The sequence below is a fragment of the Hyperoodon ampullatus genome (assembly GCF_949752795.1).
Source record: "Hyperoodon ampullatus genome assembly, chromosome: 9".
NCBI lineage: Eukaryota > Metazoa > Chordata > Mammalia > Artiodactyla > Ziphiidae > Hyperoodon > Hyperoodon ampullatus.
Genome location: NC_136922.1, coordinates 79,596,809 through 79,617,463, shown reverse-complemented (window position 1 = coordinate 79,617,463; position 20,655 = coordinate 79,596,809). Strand labels below are relative to the sequence as shown.

Sequence of the window (20,655 nt, the reverse complement as noted above, 5' to 3'; positions counted from 1 at the left end):
AATGTGATACACCATATTAACAAACTGAAGGAGAAAAACCATATGATCATCTCAATAGATGCAGAAAAAGCTTTTGACAAAATTCAACATCCATTTATGATAAAAACTCTCCAGAAAGTGGGCATAGAGGGAAACTACCTCAACATAATAAAGGCCATATAAGAAAAACCCACAGCAAACATCATTCTCAATGGTGAAAAATTGAAAGCATTTCCTCTAAGATCAGCAACAAGACAAGGATGTCCGCTCTTGTCACTATTACTCAATATAGTATTGCAAGTCCTAGCCATGGCAATCAGAGAAGAAAAAGAAATAAAAGGAATACAAATTGGAAAAGAAGACGTAAAACTGTCACTGTTTGCAGATGACATGATACTATATATAGAGAATCCTCAAGATGCCAACAGAAGACTACTAGAGTTAATCACTGAATTTGGTAAAGTTTCAGGATACAAAATTAATGCACAGAAATCTCTTGCATTCCCAGACACTAACAACGAAAGATCAGAAAGAGAAATTAAGAAAACAATCCCATTCACCATTGCAACAAAAAGAATAAAATACCTAGGAATAAATCTACCTAAGGAGGTAAAAGACCTGTACTCAGAAAACTGTAAGACATTGATGAAAGAAATCAAAGATGACACAAACAGATGGAGAGATATACCATGTTCTTCGACTGGAAAAATCAACATTTTGAAAATGACTATACTACCCAAAGCAGCCTACAGATTCAATGCAATCCCCATCAAATTACCAATGGCATTTTTTACAGAACTAGAACAAAAAATCTTAAAATTTGTATGGAGACACAAAAGACCCCAAATAGCCAAAGCAATCTTGAGGGAAGAAAACAGAGCTGGAGGAATTAGGCTCCCTGACTTCAGACAATACTACAAAGCTACAGTAATCAAGACAATATGGTACTGGCACAAAAACAGACATATAGATCAATGGAACAGGATAGAAAGCCCAGAAATAAACCCACGCACCTATGGTCAACTAGTCTATGACAAAGGAGGCAAGGATATACAATGGAAAAAAGACAGTCTCTTCAATAAGGGGTGCTGGGAAAACTGGACAGCTTCATTTAAAAGAATGAAATTAGAACACTCACTAAAACCATACACAAAAATAAACTCAAAATGGATTAAAGACCTAAATATAAGACCAGACACTATAAAACTCTTAGAGGAAAACACAGGAAGAACACTCTTTGACATAAATCAAAGCAAGATCTTTTTGACCCACCTCCTAGAGAAATGGAAATAAAAACAAAAATAAACAAATGGGACCTAATGAAACTTAAAAGCTTTTGCACAGCAAAGGAAACCATAAACAATACGAAAAGAGAACCCTCAGAATGGGATAAAACATTTGTAAACGAATCAATGGACAAAGGATTAATCTCCAAAATATATAAACAGCTCATGCAGCTCAATATTAAAAAACAGCCAACCCAATCAAAAAATGAGCAGAAAACCTGAATAGATATTTCTCCAAAGAAGACATACAGATGGCCAAGAGGCACATGAAAAGCTGCTCAACATCACTAATTATTAGAGAAATGCAAATCAAAACTACAATGAGGTATCACCTCACACCAGTTAGAATGGGCATCATCAGAAAATCTATAAACAACAAATGCTGGAGAGGGTGTGGAGAAAAGGGAATCCTCTTGCACTGTTAGTTGGAGTGTAAATTGATACAGCCACTATGGAGAACAGTACAGAGGTTCATTAAAAAATTAAAAATAGAATTACCATATGACCTAGCTATCCCACTACTGGGCATATACCCAGAGAAAACCATAATTCAAAAAGACACATGCACCCCAGTGTTCATTGCAGCACTATTTACAATAGCCACGACATGGAAGCAACTTAAGTGTCCATCAACAGATGAATGGATAAAGAAGAAGTGGTACATATATATAATGGAATATTACTCAGCGATAAAAAGGAACGAAATTGGGTCATTTGTAGAGACGTGGATGGACATAGAGACTGTCATACAGAGTGAAGTAAGTCAAAAAGAGAAAAACAAATATCCTATATTAATACATATATGTGGAATCTAGAAAAATGGTACAGATGAACCGGTTTTCAAGGCAGAAATAGCAACACACATGTAGAGAACAAACGTATGGACACCACGTGGGGAAAGCGGGATGGGGGGCTGGTGGTGGGATGAATTGGGAGATTGGTATTGACATATTTATACTAATATGTATAAAATAGATAACTAATAAGAAAAACATCAAAAAATAAAATATATTCAAGTAGATTAATAAAAACTAACAAAAAAACTATCTCAGAGAAATCCACAAGCATTAAATGCTCATCATTAGCCCAAACAATTCTAGGAAAATCATATACCTGTTAGTATGCTGACAACATCTCTGAGAGACTCCTATATATAGACCTGTGTCTTTAGATGCCATCAGCTCTATTTTAGAATATTTACATCCAAATCTGGTTAAAATATAAAAACATGTAAAAGGAAAACCTCAATTTTTGTCAGAATGTGTTAAAAAAATGGAAATTGCTTGAGACAAAGAGGGGTTAAATCATCGTGACAGAGAAGCCAAGAGGGATGGAAGTATTTAGCGAGGCATATAGGTTAGGAGAGATTTTTTTGTTTTGTAATTTATGGTAGATACTTGAGGATGTTTATTTAGAGGAGAAGAATCCCAAAGAGACAAATGAGCTCAAGAGAAGAAGAGAGCTGTATAATAACTGATGAAGCAAATTCAATGTAGCAAAATGCAAGATCGTTACACTAGGCAAAAGTGCAAGAAATGGTACAGGGAGGACTTTGAGGAATATTGGTACAGGGAAAAGATGGAGTGGAGGACCTGAGAGTTCAGTGAAGGGAAAAAGAGAGAGGGGAGGAGTTCCGCTCATCTCCTGGCCTCTGCTTTAAAGAGGACTGTCTCTGACCCTTAAACTCATGATTCATTTATTTATTCATTCATTGACTAGATATTTATTCCGTGCTCATTAGATGTCAGATACTGTTTTGGCACTGGGGATGTAGCAATAAACCAGTCAAATAAAGTCCTTGCTGTTAAGGAGCTTATATTCTATGTAGGCAGACAGATAGTAAACAAATATTCAGTGTCAAAAATCTTAACCTCTTTCCCCTACTCTACACCCATCTCATCTCTCCACATCCTCAGCTATAACGTGCAGATAGTGCTAGCATCGTAAACTTAAAAAAAAAAAAAAAATTCAGCCCAAACTGAAGACCTTGCTTAGAGGTAAGCAGGCCTCACTCTGAGTGACATATCATCCTCCCTAGGTTTTATCTTGGTTCTAAAGGCTCATTTTACTGTGAAAAGGCAATAGTTTAGAGGCTGGAGAACAGGGAGAGAAACTCAATGTATCTTTCATCTCAGACTCTCCTTACCCAAGTACTTATGTTCATTGCAGCAATAACTCATTGCTCACCTACTTTGGGAAGGCCAAATGTTAGGGTCTATAGAAACTACAGAGACAGGTAAATCCTCAAAGAGGTTAAATAATAATTATCCTGATAGTTAATACTAACTGAGCACTTCCTACCCGCCAGACACTTCAAGTGCTTCACATGATTTCTCTCATTTAAGCTTCATGGTAGCCTTGTAAGGTGATAATATATGCATTTTCAGGTGAGAAAACAAAATCCTGAAGAGGTCAAGAAATGTTCCCAAGGTAGCAAGGTAACAAGTGCTACTGATTTGACTTGAGTGCTCATGTGCTGAACCATTCTGCCTCCCCAATTTTATTAGTTTCCCAGGGCTGCCATTACAGAGTACCACACACTGAGTGGCTTAAAGCAACAGAAATGTATTGTCTCGCAACTCTGGCGGCTAGAAGCCAGAAATCAAGGTGTCAGCAGTGCCATGCTACCCCTGAAACCTGTAGAGGAGTCCTTCCTGGTCTCTTCTGAGCGTCTGGTGGTTTGCTGGCAAGCTTTGGGATTCCTTGGCTTGCAGCCGCACAACTCCCATCTCTAAAACAGCATCTCAACTGGTCTGCCTGCCTTCAATTCAATCCTTTCCAGTCCATTCTGCAATGTGCATTCTGGAGTGTTCTCTCTATTCATGCCACGTTTTGCTTTCCATTCTTTGGGGGTTCCCTGTTGCCTTCAGGACAGAATCTAGACTCCTTATCATGCCCACATTTCTGACATCTAGATCCTGCTGAACTCTCTACTTCATCTATTTGCCTTCTCGCTCTGCTTCCCTCAACACATCACACACACACACACACACACACACACACACACTCTTTAATTCCTTCTTTGCAAATGTGTTTTCTGCTTGTAATACTCTTTTCTTTCTCTACCCTTTCTAGTTCCTTCTCATCTTTCAAAATGTTGCCTTAAAGTTATGGATTCCCTAACATTCCCTTTATTTACTTGTCTGTCTCAGAGTGCTGTATATTCCTGTATCACTGGTACCTGACACAGTGTCTGGCAAGTATAAATTGTTCAACAAATATTTACTAAATAAATGAAGAAAATGAATGAATGAATGAATGAATGAAAGGGATGAGAAGGAGAAAGGGTAAAGATGAAGGAAGGGTTTTTTTTTCAGTTGGAGAGGAGAGTTCTCAGTGAGATAGTTACAAATATTTCATTTAAAGAAAGTGATGGTATTTCCCAAGAGTAGGAACATATTTAGAAATTCTCTGTGGATTTTAGAAAGCAAAATTAGCACAACTACTGGATCAGACACTAGATCACCCTGCCCTACCCCTCTGAAGGGCATTACTCATGCCATTGTTGTGATCATAAAGCTATGGACACTTTTCACCACTGTGCCCACCAGAGACCTGGACGCTCCTATGCACATTACAGATTGAAAGGGGGGGTCCACCCCGCTTTTACCTGGCAGCACTGCACCCACCGAGGCCCTGGCTCCCCCATGGTCACCCAGAGAGCCCACACAACACTACTTAGAGGTTGCATAGGGCCAATTCTAACCAATGAAAGACAGAAGAAAGAGAAAGCCAGGAGAGAGATCAATTGCTTGTCCTTCTTGCCCTTTTCCCCCGGTGCCTGTTCTGAGATGCAGTAGTTTAATATGGCCTCTCTGGAAATGTCTCCCAATAATTCACCCATTTGTGTTTGTTCTCCTTCTTTCTTTATTTCCCCCCTCTCGTATTCCTGGGATTGCACCAACCAATAAAATGTTATCATTTAAGTGTTTGCCATAGGTTCTGTTTCGGGAAAATCTAGGCTAACCAATTAATTTTTAGAATTTTCAAATGTTAAATATATCATGCATTATTAGAAACAGAAACAGATTAAATAAAAAGTATTTGTAGTGAAAACATTCAGTTATCTGCATTGGCTTATTGTTGGACACTGGGAGAGTAGTTGTGGGGAACTGTCACTGAAAATAGTCAAGAAGAAATGGAGAACAAAGAGTCAAACAACAAAGAAATAGTCTCCTTGTGGAACATCAACAAGAGATAATCAGAAACACATGGCTATGGTGAGTACAAATATATTCCCCAAAGAGCTAAGTTTCCATTAAAGGAGCATTTACTGAGGAAATTTTCTTCCATTGTGTCTGTTTATAATTTAATGTGCTTCCTGTGTTATGGAATATTGAAATGTTAGATTCTAGGAAAATAAATAAATCTATTGTGTGACCCACTTCAGTGAAGATAACTGAAATTGTCTTCAGTTTATATATTAAGTTGAAATAATTTTAAGACACAGCATAAGCAACTAATATTGGGAGAAAACCCAGAAGAAATGACAAAAGTACATCTGCTTAGCAAGGCTCTTTGTAAAGTTCAAATGGAAAAAGGAATTAAAATTTGGCCAGAGGAGGGAGAGCACTTCCTCAGTATGGAAAGTTGGCATATACCATACCATGATCTCAATCTGTGCTGAAAACAGTTTGAGACATTGAACCAGACCCCAATTACAAAGGTGTAAAGAGCACAGTCACTTACCTTTAAATATTTGCTACTACAGAACGCTCTGTTACTTGGCTGGTAAAGCATAAAAGGTCCTCTCTTAGAAACAACTACAACCAAAACAACTGGGAAATACTTATTGCTTATTCATGAAAGTATGAAAACTATGATTTGAGAAATACTCTATGAGTATACTTCGGTTTCAGAATGTTTATCCCTGCAGACACTACAGCATTCATTGAAATAGTTTTTCAAATGTCTTCTAGTGGATTCGTTAAGATTTTTTTTCCTTTTTTAGATTTATAAACTCAGACCCAACTTACACTTCCTGAAGAGGCAATCAAGTTGAAATGTACTGCTTTTTAAGCATTTTCTTATTTCCTAGTGTTTCTTTAGGTCTGAATATCTGAAGAGGATCATAGTTTTTCCCAGAGAACAGCACATACATGTACACACATTTTTTGCATAAAATGCTTGGGTTTGGTAGACATCTTATACATCCAAATACTTTCTGGAATCCATGAACCTTAGGTCAAAACCAGCTGTTTTAGGTAACTTTAAAAATCACCTAAAGACGGATGGATACAAGTAAGGGAAAGCGCTAGTAAAATGAATATTTTGGTTTGCCAATAAAAGTAATAACAAAACCCAAAATTTATAGATAGAAACAATGCATCTTCTATAAAATGCCTAAAAAGCTATATTTTAGGTCTTGAGGAAAATCTAGGTAGCATCTTATCAGTTATCTTTTTAATGAACTTCTTAAGTATCTGTTTTTGAGAAGGATCTATGTATGTACTCCAAACACATTTCTTTCTTCACTTTAGCTGTCTGAAAGAATCTTCAAAAAGCGATTATTATTTGATTCTTTTCTGGAACATATATTACAAGGAGAACTAATTTATATTGGATTTTAACTAACTTCCACATGATACTTTCTGTCTAATAAAAACTGGCTCTTAAACCAAAGGCTGGCCCAAGTTAAGTTGAAAATAGAGGTACATGGCAAATGTTTGGAAATTCAGTTTCCATATCCACTGAGCTTCTGAACTATAATTGTGACTTCAGAATCTTGCTTACAGTTAAAATATTTAAGACTGTGGGAAAAAATCATCATGTGTTAGGCATTTTTTGTGAAGAACATTCTAGAGTGAATGTTTTACACGAGCAGCCAATAAGTTTCAGATGGTTTATAAGTGGCAGGAGGTCCAAAGCTGAAATGGAATTTTCTGTGACAGCCTACAAGTAACAGTTAACATATGCCTAAGTTACAGTCAAAAACAGGAGTCACCGTAAAGTCAAGTAGTGAGTAAGAAAGGCCGTAAGTTAATGAATAAAAACCTTTTTGTCCAAAGTTCTTAGCAAAAAATTTAGGTACTTAAAGAGCAAAACTGTCTCAAATATTTTTAAAGAAATTATACTTATTGGAAACAAACAAGAAGTGACTTTCAAAGTCAAAGTTTACACCCATCATAAATTTAATGTATTAAAAATGTAGATAAGAGTTAAGTTAATGCTGGTATAAATTAACAAAAAATATAAATTCTTCAATTAATTTAATATTTGATTCACACTTGCCATTGAAGTTTCATCTCGATATGTTTCTAGTGATATTATCTGCTTTTTTGTCCTATTTCTTGGTCAAGATATTTCTTGACATTGTTGATAAAATAAGTCACTCAATCACTCAAAAGTCTTCACATTTTCTTTGTTCAAACCTGATATTATCTCGTATTTCAGAAAGTTCTTACAGTTGTGGTTTCAAAAATTGTTATCAGAGCTTTGAATTTACTTTTTAGAGCATCTTCCCTGCAGTAGGAACCAGATGGATGTATCATGTCATAATGTGGCCTGCCTAAACAACTTTGAGTGTCATCATACCTATCTTACCTAGCTCAAAGCGTTATGAGTCTGAAATGAAATACATAAAAGAATTTTTAAAACAAGATGGTGTGGTGTTAGCAATAATGGTAGCAGTAAATGTTGGTATTCAACAAGAAATTCTGCTCCAAACACTAACCATGATCATAGGACCTACCTAAATCTACTGTAGATATAAGATAGTACTTACAGATTCCTAAATTATCTTGCTACACTATTGCTGTAGCATAGAAATCAGTGGTTTTGCTATCATGAATATCTGTGTGTGTTTTTCTGTTTTTTTTCTAGACTGGATTATTCTAAAGGTCTTCATTTCACTAACAGGCATGAACAGAGTGGTATATTAAAATAGAAATTCTATGTATTTACTTATGTTTTGTGTTTTTCCAACACTTGACAGTTAAGATTGGTAAAGTTAATTAGAATAGTATAAGTATAGAATAATCTGTATTTTTCTAATTCTATAAGCAATAAAATGCAGTGTCAATTCTTTTGAAGAAGCCTATTATACTATTTTTTAAATGCTTCAAAAAATAAATATATTGCTTTAGAAATTTGACAAATAGACTTAACCAATTATAAAATGTAATTTTGCAGTAACTTCAAGTCTGGAATGGTCTGACCACTCATACTGACTGCCTTGAGGAAAGAGACACTCAACGTTTACCAAATTTTATGAATATTTGGTTTTTGTTCCTGAACTGTAAATCTTCAGATCTCTCAGAATCCCAGTATTTTAGAAAGAATTCACATCATCCCCATCTCCTCCAAACTGTCTATTTCATTTAGCTGAAATTAAGTGAAATTCTGAGAGAGAAAATAATGACCAGGACTCTCTGGAAGTAAACGTAAGAAGTTTAAGCTAACATGTGCTTCACTGTCATAAGGTCACTGTCTGGACTGTGTATACTCTGGATCCTTTTCAGACCTCATGGAAGTTAATTTTAGTCTTACAGAAGGGACAGAGAGAAGCAGACTGCTATCTTTGCAGAAAATGTCAAGGTTAAGCTTACGACCGCCTTACCTTTCTGACTTCCTGTGCCTTATCCGAGAGAAGTAAGCACTGCTTGTCCAGGGAGAATCCTTCCTTGCATCTGCTTGCCTGGGTTTCGGTGGGTGTGTTTGGGGCAGCCTCAGGGACAGCACCTGTGAGCTTCCTTGCCCCCCGGAATGTCAGGGTCTGGTAGAAGAGACAGATTGCCACCACCAAGCCCACCAAGAAGGGCCGGGGGCAAAATCGCCGACGACAAAGGAACACTGGACGACAGACCATGACCAGTTCAGCTTCACTTGGCCCCTGTCCACGTTGCCGGAAAAGTCATAGCAGCTATTTTTTGTCAGCATGAAAAACACAAATCTTTCTTCTTTTTCCACAACTTAAATCAAATCAAGATAGCTCCATCCCCACTTAAGAACTTTCCGAAGTATCCTGCCAAAGAATCATCGGTCCCAAAAGTCTGAGGCTGTTAATAAGAGCCCTTCCATGGATGACAGTAAAAAGTGGTTGGCCTCGGTTTAAAAAAAGACATCAAAATAATAATAGCTGTAACTAATAACCTGAGCGTACCCCAGGCTGTCAAACTGTTGCTTCCGGTAATGCCTTATTTTTCACAACATCCTTAAGCTCACAGTAAAGCTTCACAGGAAAAGAGAAACAACACCAAAGTAAATCTGGAGTCTAAAAACAGCACTGGAGAACGCACTAGGTTTAAACCAAAGTGCCTGTTGCACAGCTGGAGGCGGGCCAGCTTGCCTTAACAGTTCCTCATTTTTCCTCCGGTTTGAAAGTTGTCCTGCTTTCAGCCTTTCATGTTTCTTAACTGCTTGCTTCATTCCATTTTAAACTGCCACTTTCCTGTAAGCCTTCCCGGCTTTTAACAGAAAAAGGGTCTGAAGGGACATGGTTACCATCCGCAGGGTTTGGCTTATATTTGTTTCATTCCGTTTCAAGTTCAAAGTTCTACGTACTTACTCAGTTTTCATCCTTTTAGCCAGAAAAAAAAAAAAAAAAAGTTTCCATGATGCCCTAATGGATTGCTGATCAAAACCACTCGGAAGGAAACACCCAGTCGTGTGACTCCAATTCATCTCCCACCCACGGACACACTCACGCAGGCACACAGAGCCACACGCGCGCGCCGACCGCACTCGCTGAGGGGAGCGGGGAGCAGGGCGCAGGGAGCCGGGCGCGGGGCCCGCGGGCGCCGCAGCCACTGTCCGGCGAGGGGGCGGGGCTAAGGCCCGGGCTCTTAGGTCCTCGGGGGCTGCCGGAGCGCGCCGTTAGCCCAGGATCAGAAAGGGTGGGCTTCCCCAGACTGGAAACAACATTTCTCATTTCCCCTGAAATGTGACTGTCCACCCAGAGCTGCAGAATTTTAAATACATATTTGATATTTGACCCCTTCTGTATTTTTTTTTTTTCTAATACAGCATTGGAAAAACAAATAGCCCTTCGTCAGCTGATGTCAAAGGTTGAGGGGGAGACTAAAGCAGGCTCAGTGAGGGAATTGGGAGGATCTTCACTCGAAGGAATTACGGTCACTCTTATGGGGATAAGAGGGTCACGCGTACTGTCTGGACCTCAGAACATGAAAGTCTGTTGTATGCACTGATTCCACTGGAAATGATCTTTTTCTGCTCAGTACCTAACTCATATCACATTATTGCTCCTTTCCTGGACCAGGGCTGAGTCTTTCAAAGGCTAATTGCCTGACACTTCACTCCCATAATGAGTGGACTATAGCAGACGTTGGTAACTTTTGGTCATCAGAAAGGGGTACGCAGCACCCTTTGTCCAGAAGTCAACTCAATCTAATGCTATACAGACTGCCACAAGGAACCCCTAACAGGGCAAGTCTGCAAACTCCATCCACTTTTGCTGAGTCAGCTCAGGGAATGCCATGGAGAAAGGCAAACTGTCCAGTGCATGTTGCTCACCTCTCCCAGCCTTTGCTTTGCGATCTCTGGACACCCAGGACTGGCTTAGGCTAATAGCAGATATTCTTCCAAGGCTCTTCCAAATAGGTTTTGTGACCTGTTTCTGACCCAAACTCGTTCTTGTGGGCTGCGGTTCTCCTGTGAGGCCACACCTCTAAAGTGATCCCATCCGTTAGGCACGCTGTCAGTCACTTGTATTTTGTGAGACGGAGCGCCCCCTACGGGTGCCTCGCTATTATAGATTCAGAGACAAAAGGTCATCTACGCTTCTCGCTTATAAGAAACTACTTTAACACCTTAACAGATTAATTAAAGCTTTAGAGAATAAGTATTCACACTAAAGCTAGATTTATCCCGAACCCTTGCATATATCCCCTCCAGTTTTTTTTTTAATATTTTTTATTTATAGATTCAGAGTCCTCAATCCCATGACAAGTGAAGTATTGATAGCAGGCGAAAATGAAGTGGCATTTGACTTTTAGAAGCCAAGAGAGTTTTAAGAGGAAATGGTTAAACAGTAGTGTTGGAAGATATAGTTACAATGTAATTTGAGAGATAATAGGAACTGGAGATCTCTAAACTGGAATTGTCCTTGTGTTGGTGTGATCTGAGGTGAGACGAAGTTCTTTACTAGGTGAGAAGGAATGAACACGCATTTCTATTAAGGCAAAAAGTCTGAAGACTGAGAGTCTGAGGAACCTGAGGGGTTATTTTTATGCATTATTAAATTGAAAACATAAATCAGATGCTAAAATCATATTGCCTTTGATCTGGGAGAAGTGAAAGCCAACAGCATAGTTAATTTTATAGCTACACTTCAAGTAACAGGAATCAGAAGATGGCAAATTAGTGTTCTAGAAATGATACTGGCAGGTTGAAAAACCCAGTGGGAAGATGGTAAATAAACGACTATCTGCAGAAGTGAGAAAAGGGATAATTAGAGTGGGAAGTTGGAAAGAAGAGGCGGGAAATAAGATAAGAATAGACTAAGGCTGTCCAAAGGCAGTCCATAGACAACATCTGACGTTAGAGTTAGCCCCATCTGGGCTTAGAATCATAGCACTGCCTCTTATCACATGGTTTTAAACAAGCGATTTGTGAAATGAGGATACTAATGCTTCCTTTGAAGTGTTGTTGGCGTGACTAGATGAAATAATGTATACGATAAGCGTTCCGTGCACGTGTGTTGGAAAAATGAATGCGGAATGCATGTCTGTTATGTTTTCAATCCTGTGGCTGAGCTCAGTCTGGTTTGGTGCCAGACATATGAACAGATAATTATCACATATCGGGCCTCTTGGAGAAGCCCCCAAAGCAAACATGAGCACTTAGTATTAGTTCTCTTTCCTTTATTCTTTGAGGTGATGGTGGGGGGCCGATGCTGGTTTGGGAGAACGAGAGCAAGAGAGGGATGGGAGTGACTAGAAGGTGGAGACTACAAGTGGGAGGTATTTATGCCCTAGTTGTAAGGCAAGGTGAAGTAGGAGCATGTGTTAGAGTCTGGAGGTGTCAGATCGGGGAACAGTGAAGACAGAGAGCAAGTTGTTTCAGTGAGAAGAGTAGGAGGGTAACACGCAGTAGAATTATATGAAACTGTGGATTCTGGCAGTGTTTCAGACTGAATGTTTTTGTGCATATATTTCATAAAGTACCTCTTTCCCTAAATCACTTCAGTATTCAAGGGCCTGTATTTAAGTGGCATCAACCTGGGACAACAGAGTGGCAGGTCTTTTAGTATTCCATAGTTCAAGGTTGGACAAAACACAACAATCTTCCTCTCCAAACCTCTCTAACACAAAACACACTCTTCCATCACACTTATGTTCCCTTTCGGCTTTGATATGAAGTGGGGGTGAAAGGAGAGGTTGAATTTAATAATTGTTATTTGAAAAGGTATTTTTAAAAATTATTTTATTTTTTAAACTAGAGAAATAAAGCTATCTCTAATAGAGAAGATTCCAGTATCCTATCAGGAACTTTGGGAAAGTATTTGTCTCTTTGAGTGTCACTTTCCTCATAAAATAGGGGCTTCAGTGATCACTAGATAATCTCACAGGTCACCTGAGGCTCCGAAGTTATGCTTATAGGGATGCATTTTTGACACTGATTTCTTCTCTGTTGCAACCTGGTAAGAAGAGGAAGTCTTCAGATTCTGGGCCCACTTGGTTTCCTGCAGGGGAAAGACCTTTTCTTTCAAGAAAGCTCCTGGGGCTTCCCTGGTGGCACAGTGGTTGAGAATCTGCCTGCTAACGCAGGGGACACGGGTTCGAGCCCTGGTCTGGGAGGATCCCACATGCCGTGGAGCAACTAGGCCCGTGAGCCACAACTACTGAGCCTGCGCGTCTGGAGCCTGTGCTCCACAACAAGATAGGCTGCGATAGTGAGAGGCCCGCGCATCACGATGAAGAGTGGCCCCCACTCATCGCAACTAGAGAAAGCCCTCGCACAGAAACGAAGACGCAACACAGCAAAAATAAATTAATAAACTCCTACCCCCAACATCTTCTTAAAAAAAGAAAAAAGAAAGCTCCTGACCACAGTGATGTAAAATTCAGTTGTAGATACTAGTGGTGATGTCATGAGTTAAGTCCTGGGGGTGCTGTCAGTCACACCTGGGCACTCACCTTCCAGTACCTCTTCCCTAGAGAGTCTGAATGACCTCTTTCCAGCTCCTACCACCTCTCTTCTAATAATGACTATGGACATTTCCCCATAAGCTCTGAAAATACAGGAAACTTTTAAATCACGAATTACATATTCAATCTTTACTATGCAAAAACATCATCCCAGGCAATGTGGAAAACTGAAGACGTATAACAAATACCATAAATGACTAAATATGATAAACACAATGATGAATTGGTCAGGATAGGATAACTTCTGTAACAAATAACTTTGAAATCTCAGAGACTTGATACAATAAAATCTCATTTTGCACTCACATAATTTTCCAGTGTTTCTCAGTTTCCATTAAGGCATTTAGTACCCAAGGTCCTTCCACCTGGTGACTTTCCATACTCTAGAATCTTGGACACCCACTGAGATCCTCTGAATCCTACTAGCAGATGAGAAATGAGAAAGGCAAGGAGAATTATGTGAGAGGTCTTTTGGGACTAAGCTTCAAATTGGCATATATCCTTCGGTCCACATTCTACTGGTCAGAGCCCAATCATACAGACCCACCTAACTGAAATTGAGATGGAAAATGAGGTTTAGCTACATGCCCAAGAGGAAAAAGAAAAGAAGCTGATAAACATAGCATTCCCAACCACAACTAAGATGGAGATAAGTCAAGTGCCATGGAGAATTGTAATTGGGAGTTCACATCTTTTGAGAAGTGATAAGGAAAGCTTCAGGAAAGTGGCAGTTTCTCAACTGGGCCCTGAAAAGTCACAAATATTTCAACTGCTGCAGGTTTTATGTCTTAGTGGGAGACGATTAAGGATAGAACTGGAGAGTTCGGTCCTGATCAAGGATGGCTCTAATTTCTAAGTTAAAGAGTTTATTTAGCCATGTGTAGACAGGAATCCAAAAAGTTTCTTCCCCACATGATTTATTAATGAAGATATTATGATAACTGTCAGACTAGGAAGGCCATTATCTTCATTTATCTGAGAATACTGTTATATTACCACTATCTTTAGTTGTAAACTCACAAAGAAAAACCTCTTTTGTTTTTTAGGTAGAATAAGGACAACCACATGGGTCAAGCTTATGTGGTTACTCTCAATGGTGCAAAATATATGCAAGATTGAAAAGTCTGTGTGCAAGGTCAGATTCTTGCCGTAGGGCCCACACTGTCCTTGTGGAGGAAAATGCTGCACTAGTGTAAGTTACGTGCATATACACCTGATCATGTGTAATCCCACAAAGCCATGCAAACACAGAGCACTAATTTATATCAGGGTTAGCATCATGCATCCTTTCACTTGTCTTTAGAACTTTATACCTCCCACTCATTATAATGAAAAACCAAAAGTTCTGTCAACAGTTAGGCTCATGTCTTTTTCTTGATATGCTGGAGGAGTATGAAGAGAAATCCTAAAACAGTTTTGCAATTTTTCTGCAATTTCTAATGCAATCAACATTTAAACTTGCTTAATTTCCTTTTAACGCAATTCCGTTGCCTCTCTCCTAAACATTATGTGGAGTCACTTTTTGTACAAATCTATGGATTTCAATTTAAGACCACTGAAACTTTATGGGGTTTTAGTGTAATAAAAAAAAAAAAGATTTTTCCCTTCCTTTGTAGTGGTTCTAAAACCACTCTAGCCTGCTGAATGGTGAGCTCAGGATTTGCAGAGGTCTGGGAATTGCATTAAAGGGTAGAAGGGACTTCCCTCAGGCACAGCATTTGTTCAATTTACACATGGAAATAAAATACCATAGTGAAAATCTTCGTTTTTCTATCTTTTTCTTGTTTGATGTTTGCTTGAACAGATACATTCTATAGTCTCTAAATTTCTAGATGAACAAAACAGTCCAGATAGACTAAATCCTCCAGACTAAATGTTTATCATTTAAAAAAATATATTTATTTATTTATTTGGTTGCACTGGGTCTTAGTAGCGGCAGGTGGGCTCCTAAGTTGCGCCTCCAGGGCTCTTTGGTTACGGCTCGCCGGCTCATCAGTTGCGGCATACAAACTCTTAGTTGCGGCATGCATGTGGGATCTAGTTCCCTGACCAGGGATCGAACCCGGGCCCCCTGCATTGGGAGCACGGAGTCTTATCCACTGCACCACCAAGGAAGTCCCTAAATGCTTATCATTTTAAATTGTCCACTAGACCAGTGTTTCTGAGCATATAAATCTCCTGGAGAGTCCATATGAGAACACTCGGTGCTGCCTTTCTGAAATGGGACGTACACTCACCAGCTCTCCATAGTTCTTGACCAGTCACTCTACTTATTTTTCACAACTTTCTCTCTTCATAAGCATTTTGAATTTGTTTGCACCAGTACCCAAAATTACTTTTATCATATTCCAGCTGTATTCTAGTTATCAGTGTATTTGTATCTCTTTACAGTATAAACTGCTTTCTGACAGAAACTATTTTACTCATCTCCCTATTCCTGCAGTATCTATCAGTGTCTTCCTGCAAGTGATTTAAAAGTTCCCATTTGTAGAGGTCTATACATCATAAATTCAAATATTTTTCCATATTATTGCCATTTTTCCCACAAGAAATATTTCACATCTTTTTAACATTTAACCCAGTGCGGGTAATTTTGTTCCCCAGAGGGCATTTGGCATTGTCTAGAGCCTTTTCTGGTTGTCACAGCTTGTGGGCCCAGGAGGGATGCTAATGACATCTCGTGTGTAGATGCCAGGAATGCTGCTAAACATCCCACAATGCACACGACAGCACCACCACAAAAAAGAATCATCTGGCAGAAAATGTCAATAGGGTTGGCGTTGGGAAACTGAAGTTTAACCAAAGGAATAGTTTGTTGCAAAATTTTTACATGTGGGTGCCAAAGATGGTCTGTTACTTAATTTAGAATAGTGAGTCCCTGAGCAGCTTGTGGCAATGACAGAATTAGTTTCACTGGGATTTTTACCATTTCTTGAATGCGTAATTATACTGCTCCCCCAAACAAATGCAACTTGGGCATATAATTTCCTCTAAGCCTTCCAAATTTGCTTTTAAGGTTCGCATTCTCTACACAGGAAGAATGGTAAATATTTAATCCAATGAATTATACATCCCCAATGTTTTACTATTTTGAGATGTAAACTTACACCTTGGCATGGAGCCAGAATTCCTAAATTTTTATCAATTAATATATAAAACATGAACAAATTCAATTTGTTAAATCATAGTAGCAAATTATGGTCTTTACCTTAATTAGAAATTTCATTCCTCTTCTCTGTAGATTGACAATATAACATTCCTTGGAAACCATAATACACTGAAAGAAATTTTCTCAAGATAGCCACATAATTTAGATTGCTTTTTTAAAAAAAATGTAATCACAGTTCAATCATCCATTTTTATTTTCAGAAAATAAAAAAGTATTTTGAAATTTTCCCAGCATTAAATTTTCTCCCTGAAAGACTGATGTGTGTGATGGGAGAGGGGAAGGGGTAGGTTTGGTCTTATCACTCCAGTGAAGACTGGCATTCATTTAGCCAATCTGAGTGGCTAAGAAGGAAACGTTCTTTGACAGAGTATGGTTCTTTGGTTACATGTATACCACATAAAGCCAAAAGACTACTTCTATATTTAAATCATATGCTAATATATGAGCTTATTTTTTTGTTTTGTTTTCAACAGATAAGGGGACTCTCTCAAACATTCATAAGTGGCAACCATTGGAAAAGTGAAAAATCTTTTGGCACACTTGGGAAACCCATGAAAAAAATTATCCTTATAATCAATGCCTCAAACTATTCAAGAAAACAATTATTTGTCATATTGAAGATAAATATATAAATGCTTCGAGGATACAAATAAAAACTTGATAAATTCTAATGGGACATAATGGGGAGGTCCCATTAAAAGTTTCTACTGGGCTAATTATAATATTAGCAAAATCACTCCAATGAGCTGACTCATAGTTATGCTCAGGGTTATTTAGAAATATTTCTGCCTGGCCCCTTGTATTCCATTTGACCTAGACAGCTTTTTAAAGTAACTTGGTACCGATTATAATTATTCTTATTTTAACATATTAGCATGGAGGGTCCCTCTACTGGAGTAGATTTAACAGTGCAAAATGAATTAAAATATGACCACTGTTTTCTCCTACAAGCAATATTAAACTTGTAAATGTTTTAAACTAGTTCATCATTAAAGACTAGCAAGTATACACTTTCCTATGAAAAACTACTCTTCTTCACTAACAGGCCAGTAGAAGTGGGGAACGGGAATAAGTAACACACACACCTGTACACATTCCTCACCCTCACCTCCCACATTGGCTTCTGAATTTTCATTGAGCAGCAGAAAAATGAATGATTATAATGTTCTCTTTATAGTCTCCTTTGCCAGGAGTGAAGAAAAGTATATGGCTCTGAAGAATTTATTATTAAATTTCTTTCAAATAAACATTTTACTATGTCTAGGTTTCCAGGAATTTGTTAGTAAATAAAGTCATTTATCTTATTTATTAAGTTAAAATATTGACTTAAAAGATAGACATGACTTACTACTTTAAAATGGAAATGGCCAGAAGGGGGTATATCTCTTCCTTATTATCAAACTTAAGTTAAACACAAAACAACTTTCAAGTCATTTCATCTTTTAATCACTTTAAACTTTTTCTCTGTAGCAAAATCAAAACATGAATATTAAGATCCTGGTTCAGAAATTACAATCTGTTTTAATAATTTAGATTTTATCATCTAAATAGGGAAATCTAAAACTCTTGACTAGCAATTCTGATTTGTAGTTTCAAAAATTGGGAGAAAAGTTTCACTCTAAATTTAGAATTTTTAAGCAACTTCCAAGTTATAGACTAATTAATTTTTGTCATCTCTAGTTTATATCTCAATAAGAAAAGTGCTATGATTTCACTAAACTGTTAAATCATAAAGTATTTAACTGACAACATGTAAATGCTATCACTACTCCTATTGACAAACAATTCCATGGCCCAGTGTAAAATGCCCATGAATAGACTCTCGCTCAGCTTTCCAGCTTCCATCCCTGACAGCACATCTTCCTAACCCACGTCCACTCATTGCGGACTACTTTTAAATTCCCAGAATGTTTGTGGCTCTAGAACAATTTCACCTGCCTGGAAAACCTTCCCTGCTTCATCTGTCTTTAGGAATCAGTTCAAATGATACCTCCTATGTTAAACTTCCCAGTGTTCCTAGAATACTTTGTACATCCATCTATTACAGCACTTATCAAAATACAGCAATTACGTGTTAACATGTCCATCCTTCCCACTTCCCCCACCAACATACACACACACTCTCTCACACACACACCCATATACACACAAATACCTTCATCTGTGTATTTTCAACATCTAGGTGCTTAACGTTTAATTACAAAAATGAACATTTTTGAGGATATTCTTTTATTCTTAAAACCCATCTGTTGAAAGATTTTTTGTTAAATGTGAGAGTTGAAGGAAAACACTACAACGTCTACAAAAAGAATCTTACTCCTGGCAGTATATTAAACATTTATTTTACTAAGACTAAATTAATTAATTAATTAATTAGATCAAGAAGACTATTTCTGAGGTCTAAGGACAAAGAGCACTAACATTGCACAAAACAAAGATGGTTAAAAATCTAAAATATGTGGAATTTCTTTAAAGGAGAAAAGAGCAAAAAAATGAACTGCCCTTAAAAAGAATGACTGTATGTTTATCAAACACTCAGCTTCATTTAGGCATTTAATTAAGCCATTTATTGCTTCAAATGTGTCACCATGAACATTGTAATATACACTCCACAGCAGTAAGGCCTCAATTTTCACCACCTATAAACTGTGAACCCACATTTGGATTTTTTGTGCCACCAACTGTTACACAAGTTTTGTACAACAAAGATTTTGAATGTGTATATTATAATACCAAAAATGCTCATATACTCCTTGATGTAAATGTCACAAAGAATATTAATAGTTGGCCACATTTTTTTTTTTTGATGAGGTAGTTCCATGTTTGGCCCATTGTATAGATCTCAGATATTAACAGGTTCTACCCATTACTAAATAACTGCACAAAATTTTGGTTTACTTCTTTATACACACTTCATAAAGTATTCAATGTCTGAGCTTAAAATTTGTCAAAATGTTTTTCTGAGTGATTTAGTTAAGTAGTGGAACTCACACATTGAAAGGGGCTATAGCAGCTGGAAATAGGGATGTTCCTGACTCCGACAAGGAACTTTCTCTTAAAATAAGGCTGTACATAAGGCTTTTTCCCTTTGACCAATTCCTATAAAACAAATGAGTTTGGAAAAGTCATTATATACAGATTAAACAATACCACTGAGCATCTCCAGGCAACATGCTAGTAAGCTAACTGAATACTACATTATATATTATTTTTTAAAGGTTTATAAAATCTCTATGAAAATACTCAGTATCACGAAATCATGAATACCCACAAATGAACCTAACTTAGTTTTATGGGCTGTCCAGTTATAAAATCAAACTGCAGCAGCTCAGAATTATGGAATCTTGAAGCTGGAAGAGACCTTTGAAACCCCCTATCTAATCCATACCCTTTGGGTAGCATTGCATAGATTTCATAGTTTTCTGTATAAGTTCTAAGAGGCTCATAAGTGGTTTTGATTAAAGCAGAAATCTGATGGGCCCAGTAAGTTTCAATATAAAAGAAATATGACATAATAAGTATTTCTAAAGTTTTAAGGATTTTTCTATCGACCAGACTCGATATTATACCTTAAATAAAACTTCCACTATGCAAAATTTATAATTTAAATAGCACCTATAGAATAAAACCTTAGGAGTGCTTTATAGACATCCTGAAGCCAGCGTCACCCTGGTTTAATAAGGCCCAGAGTGATTAAAGATGTGAATTAACTGTCATACCAACATGTGGTAGAATCAAAAAGAGAACTGAATTTTAAGCTCCAATCCAAGGGTTCTCTTTACTTAAGTTGGCCACACTGCCACAAGTCAAAACAACTACAATCATTATTTTCATTTTATCTGCTGTAGTTAGACTTCTTTCATGTCCCTTAGACTGAAGGAAAAGTCAGGGAGATGTTCTAGAAAAATACATTTGCATTTCAAATTTGCATTAAAAATGTCTTTCCCTTATTTTCATATCACAAATTCCAAGCATTATTAAAGAAATAACAGATTACGCAGCATTCTGTGTCCCAGGTCTCTGTCCTTTTTAGATTATGAAAATCGGAAGTTAGTTGGAATTAAGAAATTTTCATTATTAAGTGTGAAGTATAAATACAAGTAATTTTTTAAAA

At 37.6% G+C, this 20,655-nt stretch overlaps 1 protein-coding gene across 2 annotated transcripts in view; it reads right to left on the bottom strand.

Annotated features, from left to right (window-relative positions):
• Window positions 1-9,072, bottom strand: part of CPED1 (cadherin like and PC-esterase domain containing 1) — a gene marked incomplete at both ends in the record, with an annotated part of 313,895 nt that extends 304,823 nt beyond the window's left edge. For both annotated transcript variants that reach the window (XM_079711564.1, XM_079711565.1), the window contains one exon: window positions 8,824-9,072. In XM_079711564.1, coding sequence (XP_079567690.1) covers window positions 8,824-9,072 — 249 coding nt within the window. The remainder of the gene's footprint in view (window positions 1-8,823) is intronic.
• Between the last annotated feature and the right edge of the window lie 11,583 nt (window positions 9,073-20,655).